Source organism: Podarcis gaigeae (genome assembly GCF_964106915.1).
Source record: "Podarcis gaigeae genome assembly, chromosome: 1".
Lineage (NCBI taxonomy): Eukaryota > Metazoa > Chordata > Lepidosauria > Squamata > Lacertidae > Podarcis > Podarcis gaigeae.
This window is the reverse complement of record NC_139678.1, coordinates 22,954,709-22,968,488: the sequence shown is the minus strand read 5'-3', so window position 1 is coordinate 22,968,488 and position 13,780 is coordinate 22,954,709. Positions and strand designations below refer to the sequence as shown.

At 41.2% G+C, this 13,780-nt stretch overlaps 2 protein-coding genes across 2 annotated transcripts in view; both read right to left on the bottom strand.

Moving 5' to 3' along the window:
• The window catches only part of LOC310841450 (cation channel sperm-associated auxiliary subunit beta-like), a 50,303-nt gene extending 37,712 nt beyond the window's left edge, over positions 1–12,591 (bottom strand). The window contains exons 1-9 of the mRNA XM_083732558.1: positions 12,365–12,591; positions 10,631–10,783; positions 8,391–8,451; positions 7,576–7,671; positions 6,802–6,948; positions 5,237–5,329; positions 3,590–3,708; positions 2,737–2,769; positions 998–1,064 (exon numbers count right to left, since the gene is read on the bottom strand). Of these exons, the coding sequence (XP_083588684.1) occupies positions 998–1,064; positions 2,737–2,769; positions 3,590–3,708; positions 5,237–5,329; positions 6,802–6,948; positions 7,576–7,671; positions 8,391–8,451; positions 10,631–10,783; positions 12,365–12,460 (865 nt within the window). The 5' untranslated portion in view covers positions 12,461–12,591. The remainder of the gene's footprint in view (positions 1–997; positions 1,065–2,736; positions 2,770–3,589; positions 3,709–5,236; positions 5,330–6,801; positions 6,949–7,575; positions 7,672–8,390; positions 8,452–10,630; positions 10,784–12,364) is intronic.
• Positions 1–13,780, bottom strand: part of LOC310841298 (cation channel sperm-associated auxiliary subunit beta-like) — a 105,436-nt gene that overhangs the window by 89,637 nt on the left and 2,019 nt on the right. The gene's annotated exons all lie outside the window — the stretch shown is intronic.

The window sequence follows — 13,780 nt, the reverse complement described above, 5'->3', positions numbered from 1 at the left end:
TGACCACTGCAGTCCATGCATTGGTAACTTTAAGACCGGACTACCCAGTGTTTCAGAAGCCTGACTGGCTTCAGTTGTAAGTCAAGTATTTAGTATCACTGGTCCCACTTTCTGGAATCCTCTTGGAGCAGAGGTTCAACAGGCTTCCTCATTGCTAATTTTGAGACATCTCTTGAAGACTTTTTTATAGGCCAGTTCTAGTCTATTCAGTTAAAACTAATTTGTGATCATTTTGAATTTTTTATGGTATTTTATGATAGACTGTACTTGCACATTTGGTTGCACACAGCCTTGATACAAGGGGGCCACCAATAGATATTTCAACAAAATAATATATAATGATTGCCACCACATTAAAAGGCCATGTGAACATATACCAAGATTTTAATTTTTATTTTATTCTTAAAGTGGGGGTGGAGGGACTGTAGTGACATGCTTTAACATTACAGATTCTCCGTTTCTTGCTTCACACCTGGGCTGGATCTAGACACATCAAGAAAACGTTTTAGTTGAGTGCAATGTAATTTTAAACAGAGGACTCCGATAGGGGTGAAAACCGGACTCAACATCACCATATGGTCTCACAATGTTATATTGCATATAGGTAAAGGTAAAGGGACCCCTGACCGTTAGGTCCAGTGGTGGACAACTCTGGGGTTGCGGCGCTCATCTCACTTTATGGGCCAAGGGAGCAGGCGTACAGCTTCCGGGTCATGTGGCCAGCATGACTAAGCCAATTCTGGCAAACCAGAGCAACGCACGGAAAGCCGTTTACCTTCCCGCCGGAGTGGTACCTATTTATCTACTTGCACTTTGATGTGCTTTTGGCAGGAGCAGGGACCAAGCAACAGGAGCTCGCCCTGTCGCAGGGATTTGAACCGCTGTCCTTCTGATCGGCAAGCCCTAGGCTCTGTGGTTTAGACCACAGCGCCACCTGCATATACAACGCATATAAATCACTTCTTTACCAATCTAGCTGAGTCCCTGGTTTCCTTACTTTCATATAATTCTTTGTTAGCTAGACACTGGCTGTTGTACCATATTTCAGCTTTAAGATAATCATCCTGTGGGCGGAAAAAGACAAGGAAATACTTAGCATGCCAAGTGAATTCACATAGTATAACTGTTAAGATTCTGAAAGGGTCTGCTGAGGCACAAGTCGTCCTTTCTATCATACATTGCCTAAAAACCTCTGTGGAGCCAAGGAAGACAGTGGACAATACTGTAAAATGTCAGCACTAGCTTTCTAGTTTCTAGTGGCAATGCCAGTGATATTAGTAGTGGTGCTGGTGGTGGAACAACTCAAGAGAATTGATGGCCAAAAGTAGACAGAATTACAGATATGTCAGAAGCAGAGCAAGATGTAGTTGAGATACCAACTTCCCCAAGATCTCATTCCAGCTCCCAATGATAGTCATGAGAAAAGAAAGGGTTTAAGTGAAAATGCTCCTGCCAAATGAAACAAAATGCCTCCCCAAAACTACTACCACACTGCCTCTTTCTGTTCTTCTCATGCAGCACAGAATTCTGATTTAACACATTGACAGCTGTTTATATAACCTTGTCAGGGAATTCACAGATCAAAGGATAGCTATATGGCCTCAATGGGACCCAATTCCTCTTGTCCTCTGAAATTATAGCACACAAGTGGAAACTAGCAACTGGAACTATACAATGCAGTATCCTGTGTCTTGCTTTCAAAACTCACTGTTTTATCACAGTAATTTATATACTGCTTAATTGCAATAGCCTCTAAGCAATTTACAAACGTTTTTGTGAGTTATAGCTCTATTCTCTGTATTAATGGGAATGGACCAAGAGGGATCCTTTCCTCCAACCCTCATTCAGCTTGTTACTCCAGCAATCTCCAGGATGAGTCTGTGACTGGGACAAGAGTAAAAAGAGTTCATCTACACACACCCCTCAGCACAGCAATTCCTCTGTGAACTGCGACTGTGATAAACCAGTAGTAGTAGTAGTAGTAGTAGTAATATACCGCCCTATAACTGCAGATCTCAGGGCAGTTCACAACAATAAATTTCAATTAAAAAACGCAGGTTACATAATAAAAATAAAAACAAAGACAGCCCAATAATTCCCCTGTCTACAAACCATGTAGTTGGTCGGCATGGGGGGTGGGGTGGGGTGGGGGTGGAGAAATGAAGTTCAGTGTCTTCGGAGAATATTAAAAGCAAGGCGTTGGCTATCAAGCAACTGATTCCTGTGAGTTTTCCTGTCAATTGTGTTGTCGCTAGAAAGCTATGTTTATTGGGCTCTGTGTGTGTGCCTGCAAGCTTCTGTCTTCTATGTGTCGTCGAGGTGGGTGAGGGCATGGAAGCAACACGGCTGATTTGCAGGTGTCAGTTGCCTAGCATACAGAGATTGCATTGTGTCAGTGCTGGGGTGTGTGTGTGTGTCACAAAATATTGCTATGTTTTCTCTCCTTTAGAGTGCTGCCATTTACATTTGAACTTGCAGCTGGAAATGCCTGCTGGAAATGCATTCTGACAACACATTTGATGTCAATACTAAGCTAATGTTAGCATTCTGCCCAGTGTACCAGGGTCTCTAGATTTCATTGTTAGGAACCATATACTACGTGATTTATGATCCTTGGGACACTTATTTCTAAATGGCTGACAAAATGAATGCCAGAAAGAGTTTCAGAAAACATTATTTGTGAGATGTTACAAAAACACACCACAGAGAACAACACAACATTTAGCAATTTCTCACCATTTCAAAGCCACATAAGGTTGGTTTGTTGAACTGAAATAAAACACAATAAGACCAAATTGTATGAATCATCACTTTCTTTCCCATACTTTTCACAAGCAATTTCACAAGTGTATTACTTTACATATTCATTTACCACTTACACTCAATATTATTAACATGGTCATTGGTTGTTTTGAGTGACATAAGAAGCCTGTCTCCACCAACAGCCTGGGGCAACCAAGCCAGGGCATGTACTTTTCCTGTGAGATAACAGGAAATAAGCAATAGCTACAAACCGACAGCTAAAACACCTAAGGAAATCAAGTACCATACCCATCACTAAAAAGAATTCAACAATGGTGCCAGCAAAACTCTCTGGGGAGAGGCTTCCAAAGACAAGGGGCTACAACAGAAAAGGCCCTATCACAATCCCCTTCACTTCTAAAGGTAGCACTCCTGAAGCAGGGCCACAGAGATTGATCTTAATATAAGAGGTATCTATTAATTGCAGCAAAGCTACTGTTGGTGCAAAGAAAAAATAGGTACACAAAGGAGAAGTCCTGGATACCAAGAGAGAGAGAGAATGATTAGTACACAGATTAACAACGCAATCCTAGATGTGCCTACCTAGACATAGTTCTCACCATGTTCAATGGGACTTACTTGCAGGGAAATGTGTATAGTAGGGTTATAGTCTTAAGCTGAACGCGATTGTCTTCTGAGCAGACCTGTATGGCATTGAACTGTTAATAGATTTCAGGAGGAGATCTTCCAAACTTAGTTTTTTCGCAGTATGCTTACCAGTGGTTTTTAAAACATTAGATGATTGGGGGAAGGGGACACAGGAATATTTAGAAGTACACATATGTACCTGCAACAGCTTTCCAGTTACAATGCGCAGATCATCACTGATAAATAATCCTAGTGAGGTGAGGAGTACAAGACGAGTATTTGTTATGGTGAGATCCACAAGCGCAAGTCCATAACAATCTTGAGGAGAGAAAAGGCACTGTGAGTAACCTGAGTTGCATCTCTCAGACTTCTATCATTACTTGTTATAGACATGGCAAATTACACCCATATTGGGACACCCAGATCTGTTGAGCAATCCATGCACCTGATATGCATTTGAAGAAGGTCTAGATCTATGTGGGTTTTAGAGAGGGGGAGTGATGAAATCTGTTCTTTCGAACCCTGTTCCTTTGCTGCATTTTTTTAAAAAAAAGATATAGCAAAGGCAAGTTCAGGGGGCAGCAAGAATAGAGGCTGACCTTTCCGACCCTGCCCATCTGACTGTGTTGCTCCAGCCACTCTGGGTGGCTTCCAACATTTATAAAAAACAATAAAACATTAAACATTTAAAAACCCACCTTCCCTATAGGGGCTGCCTTCAGATGCCTTGAGGGTCAGATAACTCCATACCCTCCAGTATTTATCTGATGAAAATAGGGCTATCCTAAGAAAAAGTGGGGCATTCTGGGATCAAATCAGAAACCGGGACAGCTCCTGTAAATCTGGGACTGTCTCTGGAAAATAGGGACACTTGGAGGGTCTGCACTCCAGAGTAAAAAAAATGGCAACCCTGGGAACCACAGCTGGAAGCACCATTAGCCCAACATGCCAGATTCAAGGCTGGCATCAGTCAAAAGCCCTAAACGGGCTGTAGAATCTGACCTGTCAATCCCACCCCAGGGAGAGAAGACCCTAAATGCTGAGGGATGAGGGTTCCCATATCCAAGAAGCTGAAATTTGGGACCCAAGGAGGCAGAGATTCTTTCTTATCACTGTCCAAAGAAAAGGGATAAGGGAGGGCTCTCCAGATCCTAGGGTTTTGAACTGGACATCACACCACAACCTTCACTCTGAGACCTACAATTACAGTGGTGCCTCGCAAGACGAAAATAATCTGTTCCGCGAGTCTCTTCGTCTTGCGTTTTCTTCGTCTTGCGAAGCAAGCCCATTAGCGGCTTAGCGGATTAGCGCTATTAGCGGCTTAGTGGGCTTAGCGGATCAGCTGTTAAGCGGCTTAGCGGATCAGCTGTTAAGCGGCTTAGCGGCTTAGCGAATCAGCTGATAAGCGGCTTAGCGGCTTGAGAAAAAGGGGGGGAAGGAAAAAAATCCCGCAGGAAGTCGCAAGACATTTTCGTCTTGCGAAGCAAGCCCATAGAAATTCGTTTTGCAAAGCACCTCCAAAACAGAAAACCCTTTCGTCTAGCGGGTTTTCCGTCTTGCGAGTCATTCGTCTTGCGGGGCACCACTGTACTGTATTGGTCTGAATATAGGCCACACTTCCCCCAAAAATCTGGCTCACATAAAACCTGAGTGCAGTCTATGGTGACACTCTTATAAATAGAGAAGCTATGTTTTGAGAGATCTCATTTAAGGGGTGTAGTCTATATTCGGACCAACCCTGTACATTCTATGAAAGTGCAACGTGTTCTAAGGCTTGGGGTAAGACAGGCTACAAATAAAAAGGAAATGCATATGGGTCAATTAAACAACTGAAAATAAGAATTACCGTTTTCCAAGATGGCACAAATGGTAGCAGACAAGTTAAACCATACCGTATCCTCACCCGTAAATCCACTGTCAGTCAATCCTAAAATTAGTCCTACAAATACAAAAGAAAACAATGCATTACATGAAAAGTGAATCACAGTATAAAGCCAGGCTACCAGTATTTATGACACTGTTATAAAGCTTCATATTTCCCAGAAATTTCAGCAGTGTAGCTGGTTTGCTTCGGAGGTTTCTCTGTGATATTTGAGTTTATTTACAAATATATGCTGAGCCTGGGTAGAAGCACAACTTATCACCCCGACAGCAGCAAAATCAGGAAATAAGCACCCCTGTATCCACAGAGACAATTACAGACCTTAAAAACTCAGCTCAAACCTATTTGCACACACTGAAAGACAGCATGTCTGCCTGCTTTACTAGTACCACATATCTAAGTTAATAAGCACAAGCAGGTGGTTCGGTATGGGGTGTGGTGGGGGACAGTTGCAAACATATCCCTGGAGTATTCCTGTGGTTATTGTAGAATACGCTGCAGTGTAGTGGTTGTGTCCTGTCCTCTCCTTCCCACCTGAGATTCTCAGCGAAATGCTTTAGCAGTCATGCTTTTCACCATCACACACATATTTGACTAAAAACAAGCAAACCAGTGAGCAAATAATTCAAATTAATTGTTTCTTTTTTTGGGGGGGGGATACCATTTCAAAATGGGACGCAGGTGGCGCTGTGGGTAAAAGCCTCAGCGCCTAGGACTTGCCGATCGAAAGGTCGGCGGTTCGAATCCCTGCGGCGGGGTGCGCTCCCGTCGTTCGGTCCCAGCGCCTGCCAACCTAGCAGTTCGAAAGCACCCCTGGGTGCAAGTAGATAAATAGGGACCGCTTACTAGCGGGAAGGTAAACGGCGTTTCCGTGTGCGGCTCTGGCTCTGGCTCTGGCCAGAGCAGCGATGTCACGCTGGCCACGTGACCCGGAAGTGTCTCCGGACAGCGCTGGCCCCTGGCCTCTTGAGTGAGATGGGCGCACAACCCCAGAGTCTGGCAAGACTGGCCCGTACGGGCAGGGGTACCTTTACCTTTACCTTACCATTTCAAAAAATGCATACCTACCATTTATTCCAACTATTTTGAATGCTCAGTATGCAAGTGTCATTGCTTGCTGAGCTAAAATAGTGCCAGCGATGCAAAAGGTTTGCAAAACTGCAAATGATCTTTTTTTAAACAACAACAACAAAGTCTTTTCCATTGCTGTGAGAGGGAATTGTCCATGAAAGCTGCACCAGGCCCTCTGAGAACAACAGAATGTCCTCAGTCCTGTAGCTCTAAGGGGAGCTTGCTCCTCTACTCCTTTCAAAGCACATGGCAGCAAGAAGGCCTTTCCCTGCTGCCTAGGGTTGCCATATTTCTAGAAGTAAAAGTTGCTGAGCTTTTTGGGAGAAACTCAGTCAACACAATGGGACTTACTTCTGAGTAAACAAGTATACTTATTTTTAAATGTTACATCCCACTTTACCCAGTCGGAAAATGAAGCTGGTGGATCAGCTAATTATGTAAAAATGCAAGATACTTACCTATATTTTTAGTTTTATAGATCAGACCAAGTAATGCTACATCACTTGCACAAGGAGTTTTTGCTATTTGGATACTGGCTACTTCAGACAATGTATCATTAATATTCAGGTATTCACCAAGGTTCCAATACCACTGAAGAAGAGGATCTGCAAGAGAGCACTAATGTTTAAGAAAGCAAAAATTCTTTCTGCTTTTTACTTAAAGAGTGAAGGAAATATGCGACTATCTCTGAAAATTGTGGAGACACCCTTGGAGGTGAGTAAGGGATGTTATCAGTCTGGTCCAGGGTTGGGTGGGGGATGGGAATGGGACTGCCATCACTGTGGTGGAAGGTAGGGGGAAATACAGAAGTGGGTGAAGGCATACAGAAGAGACGAGGTTGTCTAAGTCTGCTGGAAATTGAAGAGTACTAGGAGACCACTTCAAGTAATGAGTACCTTCCTTAGACCTGTTCTTAGTAAAATACACACACACACACACACACACACAGGATACTCTCTTTTTTCATGATGGTGGCTATCAAAATGCTGCCAGTATTATAGTTTGTTTTGATTGAGATATTTTATGTGTTGCAATTTTATCATTCAATTCTTTTGTATTCATATGTATCAATGTTGTTTACTGCTTTGGAGCCTTTGGGCCAAAAAAGCGGAATATAAATAAAACATTCCATATCATATGAATGAATTCAGAAAACTTAATGTCCGTGCTAATTTCCACGAGACCACAATTACTTACAAAACCGCAAACACACCCTATGAGCTATGACGTACCTCGTGTGACATCCAACAAGGTTCCTGTAGTAGTGAACATATTTAAACCATGATGCATATTAAATTTTACAAACCATTCCTCAATTGGATTAATATCTGTTTCAGCGGCATGTACAAGAAAGACAGAGACAGATTAGTCATATAAGTACACAAGTATTTAGGGTGATATCCAACGTCAAGCAAACAGGCCTCTGCTTGCACAACAGGGTTTCCTTTTCTACTCCCTCTTGCAATCCCCACGACCAAACCCTCTGGAGCAAATTTCAGGGGGCAAAGACTCGTTGCACAAGTGGAAACCCATTCCACTTGCAGATAGACACAAGTGGATATTGCTGTATGCTTACGTCAATATTACTTGGCTACGAGAGATCGCCAAAGTTGATGACAACTACATGCTCTTCTCAAATTTGTCTACAATGGTGAACTGCTCTTCAACTGAATTCTTAGTAATGTACATCCCTGCATATTTTTTCTAGCCAATTAATTTTTCTATTTTTTTTCTATTCAAGTTACAAAAAGTTTTTTGTTTTAAGTTACAAAAATATCACAGTCAAAATAAATGCAATATACATTATCCCGAAACTTGCTTTATCTCCACTGAAGTTGGTATACTACTTATGCACCATTTGAGATTGTGCCAAATGCTCACTACCAAGTTTCCAAATTCCCCCCTTGCTAGCAGGATTTTGTGTGAAATTTTTCTTTTGAAATGAAATGTACTCACCACCTTACGTGAGTACAAAAACAGCAACAACAACACAAGGAAGCATCAATAGCCTGTGACGATAAATAAGTGGAAATTATAAATCTCTCACCTGTATTATATGTTAACTCTTCTCGGTTGATTTCAATACTCCACGAATCCACACCTTCTCCCTTTTGTTTAAAAAAAGAATGGCAACCCAAGATTTTTAGTCTTAAATATTTGAAGAGTCACATACATTTAGGTAAACTACTGTGCGGACTGATTTTCCAATTATGAATTTTCATAGCTGATAGTCTCATAGCTTAAGAACTGTTTCTCACAGTGGTTTGATATGTATTTTGTTGTTAATGTTCATGAAATGAAGTACTAACAAGAATTCTTTCAAAGTGTTAATTCTATTGTGCAACAGAAAGTTATCACTTGGCTTTGGAACATATTTTTAAAAGAAAAGCCTGACAAGCTTTTCAGATACCTTTCAATTGAAAAACTATATATATATATATATATATATATATATATATATATATACACGTGATCCCAGTGAGACCCCAAGATGAAATTTTGCAAGTAGCCCTTAGAAATATTAAATAATCCATACAATGTTTTGGGGTTTTTCAAAATCATATTAATTTTTTTTAATCACTTTTAATATATTTTTTAGCTGACATTTAAAATTTAAAGTAAGTCCATTATGTGACATGTGCTATTAAAGCCCATGAGGTTCTGAAGAAATTGGTATTTTTAGCTTTGATGTACCTCAATTCTGGGCTGAGCTCTTAAGCTTTTTGTGTAATCCAGGAAGGCTAAAATTGTCAATTTTTTTAAATTTCAAACCCTCATAACTAAAAAATGGGCTGAGATTTTTTAAAAAAGTTTTAAACTTAGTTTTCTTCATTCAACAAGTGTGCAAAATATGAAGAAAATTGGATGACATGAGGTATAAAAGTTGGATAACTTAACATGGAACGACCCTCCTACGGATCACAACAAATGGTATTCAGAAGCATACAGCCTCCCACTGTGGAAGCAGAGCATTGCATCCATGGTCCATGGAGGGCACAGCATCGCCTCCATCATTGCTAGTAGCCACCAGTAGACATCCTCCACTGAAGTAGCAGAGAGCAAGCAGAAACTTCCCCTTTCTGGCATGCTGCAACATGATCCAGAGAATAAGGTGCCCGGCTCCTGCTAATACAGAAAATGCCACTGGCACCTTACACTGTTGGAAACAATGTAAAGCACATCAGGAAAAGCTCCATGACTATGATACTTGATTCCTGCTAATGCTTTTCACATGCATTTATTTGCAGAGTTCATGTGGGGTTTGCATTCTTTTAAGGAAAAGGTTAAGTTAAAATTGCCACTCTATTGCTTATTGCTTATTATCGTTATTATTACATTTGTATACTGCCCTATATCCACAGATCTGAGGGCAGTTACAAAATAAAATCACAATATAAAAACACTAAATACATAATAAAAACAAAAAAACCCACATTTTCAAAAATTATATAATACCACACATAGTTCAAAGGGGATACAGGGCTGGATCTACACTGATTTGTTTAACGTTATTAGAACGATATTAGATATATCGTTACAAAACATCACAGGGCATACTTGTAAAATAAAGCATCTTTCTTTTTCTTTTTTTACCTCTTTTAAAAATCAAAACAGCTGTCTCCCTACTGCCAGTTGTTGGTTGCTCTGCAGCAACCTCTGGTATCACATTTTAATAAAGTATTATGAACGTTAAAAGTAGGACGTGATGTTACCATATGGTTATTAAAACGGTTCCTTAAGCCTTCCTTAACGTTAAAAACCATGAGTGTAGATCCACCCCAGGAACCTGCCTTAAACCAAGTCAGATCTAGCTCAGGCCGCCCCAACTTTTATACCAAGTGGGCCGCAAGAGTACTCTGACCATGTAATCTGTGGGCCACAAACTGCCTTGATGCAGTTAGCGCTTTCCCAGCTTCAGGAAGGAGGTAATAGGGTTCCAGGACCTTGCTAGAGCCTTCGTGCCTCCTTTCCCAAACCCAGCATCTCACTTAGCCGGCTTTGGGAAGGCAATGCAAGGGCTGAGGGGGTGTCAAATGTTGCTGAGGGCCACCAAAAAAGGTCTTGAGGACCACATGCGGTCCTTGGGCTACACTTTGGACCACTGTAAGTTTCCAGCCGAATGTTATGGCATTGTTTAATAAGTATTCTGGTGACAGTGGCTGTCTGGAGTTCAGGCAGAGGTGACCACCTGCTACCTGATCCCTTTTAACCGGAAATAGCCAGGAAGTGAACCTGGGACCTTCTGCATGTAAATGATGTGCTATGAGCCCTTCCGCAATGCTTTACCAGAGTCATTTTGAAGTAGAAGACTTTGGAGTAGGTACTGTTGAAGATCTGGATGCTGGGAGCAAGACCAACTGAAGTAAAAAGAACTAGATTCTTCCGTCTGTTCTCCTCGGTGTCGGGTTTATTAATATTATACAAATGACAGCGGACAATCTTTAACAAGGGGGGAAAACCCAGGATTAACATATGAAGCACAAATCCACAACATCTGGAATTATTAAAACTTTAAATGGCAACCTGCATTGATTTCAAAAGTGGAAGCTGCAATAAACAAACAAACAAACAAACAAACAAACAACAATTACCAAACTTTTAGAAGACATCTGAAGGCAGCCCTGTTTAGGGAAGCTTTTAATGTTCGATGTATTACTGTATTTTAATATTTGGTTGGAAGCCGTCCAGAGTGGCTGGGGAAGCCCGGCCAGATGGGTGGGGTATAAAATAATAATAATAATAATAATAATAATAATAATAATAATAATAATAATTATTTAAGGAGTCAAAAAGGAAAAGTGGGCAGAAATCCTCGTTTTTGTGGGACAACTTGTCATGAGACAAAGGTTTTTGAGGGCAGAAGCTGGCAAGGCCTAGGCACGGCCTACAAGGCCTTACACAATCTTTTCAAGCCTGCTAGCTGTAACTGCTAACAGTAAATTGCTAATTCATCATGACACGTGACTCATCTTGAGTGATGACTCATTCTTCCTATATAAAGTAGCCATTTTCTCTCTGTGCGTCAGTCTGTAATGCAGTCTCTATCAGAGTCGGTCTCAGCTCAGTATGTAAATGTATAGCTGTTGCAGACAGAGCAAACGGCTCCAGGACTCCCAATTAATCAGTAACTAAAACTGTGCCTCTCTGAAGCCTAAGATAGCTGCTGTGAGCACTCTGTGTATGCTCTTAAACTATGCTGTTTCTGAACAAGTTTATTTTCTTCAAGTAAAAGTTTTATTCTGTTTATAAAGAAGACTCTGTGTTGATTAATTTACCGCTGTGTGACACAAACTTGCCCTTGCCCTCTCAAGTGATTTTGCCTGCTTTTGGCTGGCATGGGCAAGTGTGCCACGGAGAATTGGGAAGTTTAGGGTTAAAATGTAGAAAATGATAATTATCTAACAAATTAATATACCTGAAAAGCACAAGATACATAACATAATGGCAAAAAATCCCACAATAACCCCCCCACAGACACATTTAAAAGGCCATAGATGGTTTAATTAGCCAAAACGCCTAAAATGTTTAAGTTTGACCTTCTGTTGCACCCCAAGGCCCCTTCCTGCCATCTTTCCTCTTCCTTTCCCTGACAATATCCTGAGGCAGTGTTGGCAAGGCTTTCTTCACCAGGCCAGGCCTCCTTCCACTTGCCCTGCCCTACCCTCCAGCCCTGGGACTCCTCATAAGGGAGCAATGTCTGGAGGAAGACCTGTGAGGGGAGAGACCTCACCAGGCCAGACCTTCTCCTGGCTTTTTATTTTAAGTTTTACAGTGGTACCTCGGTTTAAGTACTTCATTTGTTCTGGAGGTCCGTTCTTAACCTGAAGCACCACTTTAGCTAATGGGGCCTCCTGCTGCCGCGCCGTTGGAGCACGATTTCTGTTCTCATCCCGAGGTAAAGTTCTTAACCTGAGGTACTATTTCTGAGTTAGTGGGGTCTGTAACCTGAAGCGTATGTAACCTGAAGCCTATGTAACCCGAGGTACCACTGTATCTCAAAAGAGAAAAAATGCCCCTCACAATCTGGTTGGTTTTGAAGGATTTGCACAGGGCAAAAACTGGCAGGGATGGTTTCCCTTCTTGGCTGCTGGTCCATCCTATTTGCTTGCCAACCATGGGGAGGCTGTTCAGGAAGCGGGTGGGAGCAGCAGCAATGGCTGTACTGTGTCTAATTTTGTGTTTTTTCCATGCCCCGCACAGCAGCCAGAATGTGTTATGCCACACTCCCCATGGCAGCCATTTTGTGACTGGCACTCACAGCACTTCCTTCAAATTCAAAATGTGCCCACTGCCCCCCCCCCTCCAAAAGGTTGGCAACCCCTGATGTAGCTCCATGAAGTTCATGCTGTTCATATGGAAGGAGGGAAGAAAGGGAGAATCCTGATTCCAAACTCATTAGCCCTGCAGCATGTAAAAGAAATTACCTGCCTATATTCATAGCTGCAGCAAGTTCAGAAGCTAGAACATCCTTTTATTGTTTATTTAAATAAACAAACTGCAATACTATGTGTTTTTTTTATGCCTATGAATAAATAAAAATTCTTTAAATATCGTACAGTGTTGTTAGATCCAAGGGGAGTCTGAACAACCAATAATATTTCACTCCATTTAGCTAAGCTTCTTAGTCTAACCGCTTCCGATTCAGTTAGTGATGACAGCAAACAATCCATTTAAACATATGTCATCTAGATATCAACTTCTTGTGGATATCTATCTGGACATTTGGAGAACTAAAATGAGCTTCTATGATTTATGCACCAATGGTTATGGTATCCATAATGTGAACTGACGATGAGTTCTTTATTACTGTTGTATTTATTTATATAATATTACCATATCCTTATTTTAATTACTTTCTCATTCCCTTTCCTTTTCCTAAATTTGGGGGGAAAAAAATAAAAGAATTGATTAATTTATTCTGCCGAACCAAAGAATGGTGCATTGGCAAGTTATTCCCCGCTGCCTTAATACAAGTGCGTTACAGTGGTACCTTGGTTTGCAACCGTTTCGGATTACAAACCCGGAAGTGCGTGTCCGTTTTTTTGGATTACAACCCTTTTTTCTTTTTTTTTTGGAGACCCCATTGGCGAAAGCGTGCCTTGGGTTATAACCTGTTTTGGTTTACAACGGATTATGGTTGTAAACCAAGGTACCAATGTATTTGCTGAGCTACTCCCCATTCAGTTGCAACTGGAAATACATTGCTGGAAACTTACCAAAGTGTCATCTGAAAGAAACAATTTAATTGTCTTAGATGTCACAGTGTGATCTTCTGTGTAGCAAGAAAAACTTGAATTGCTCCCCACTGAGTGAGAAAAAAATATGATCACTAATATTTTCAAAGATGATATTACAGAACTTCAATATACTAAAACGCAAATCAAAAGTGAAATTGTGGGCTGATATGGATAGCATTGGCTTTTGTGAGTGATAAAT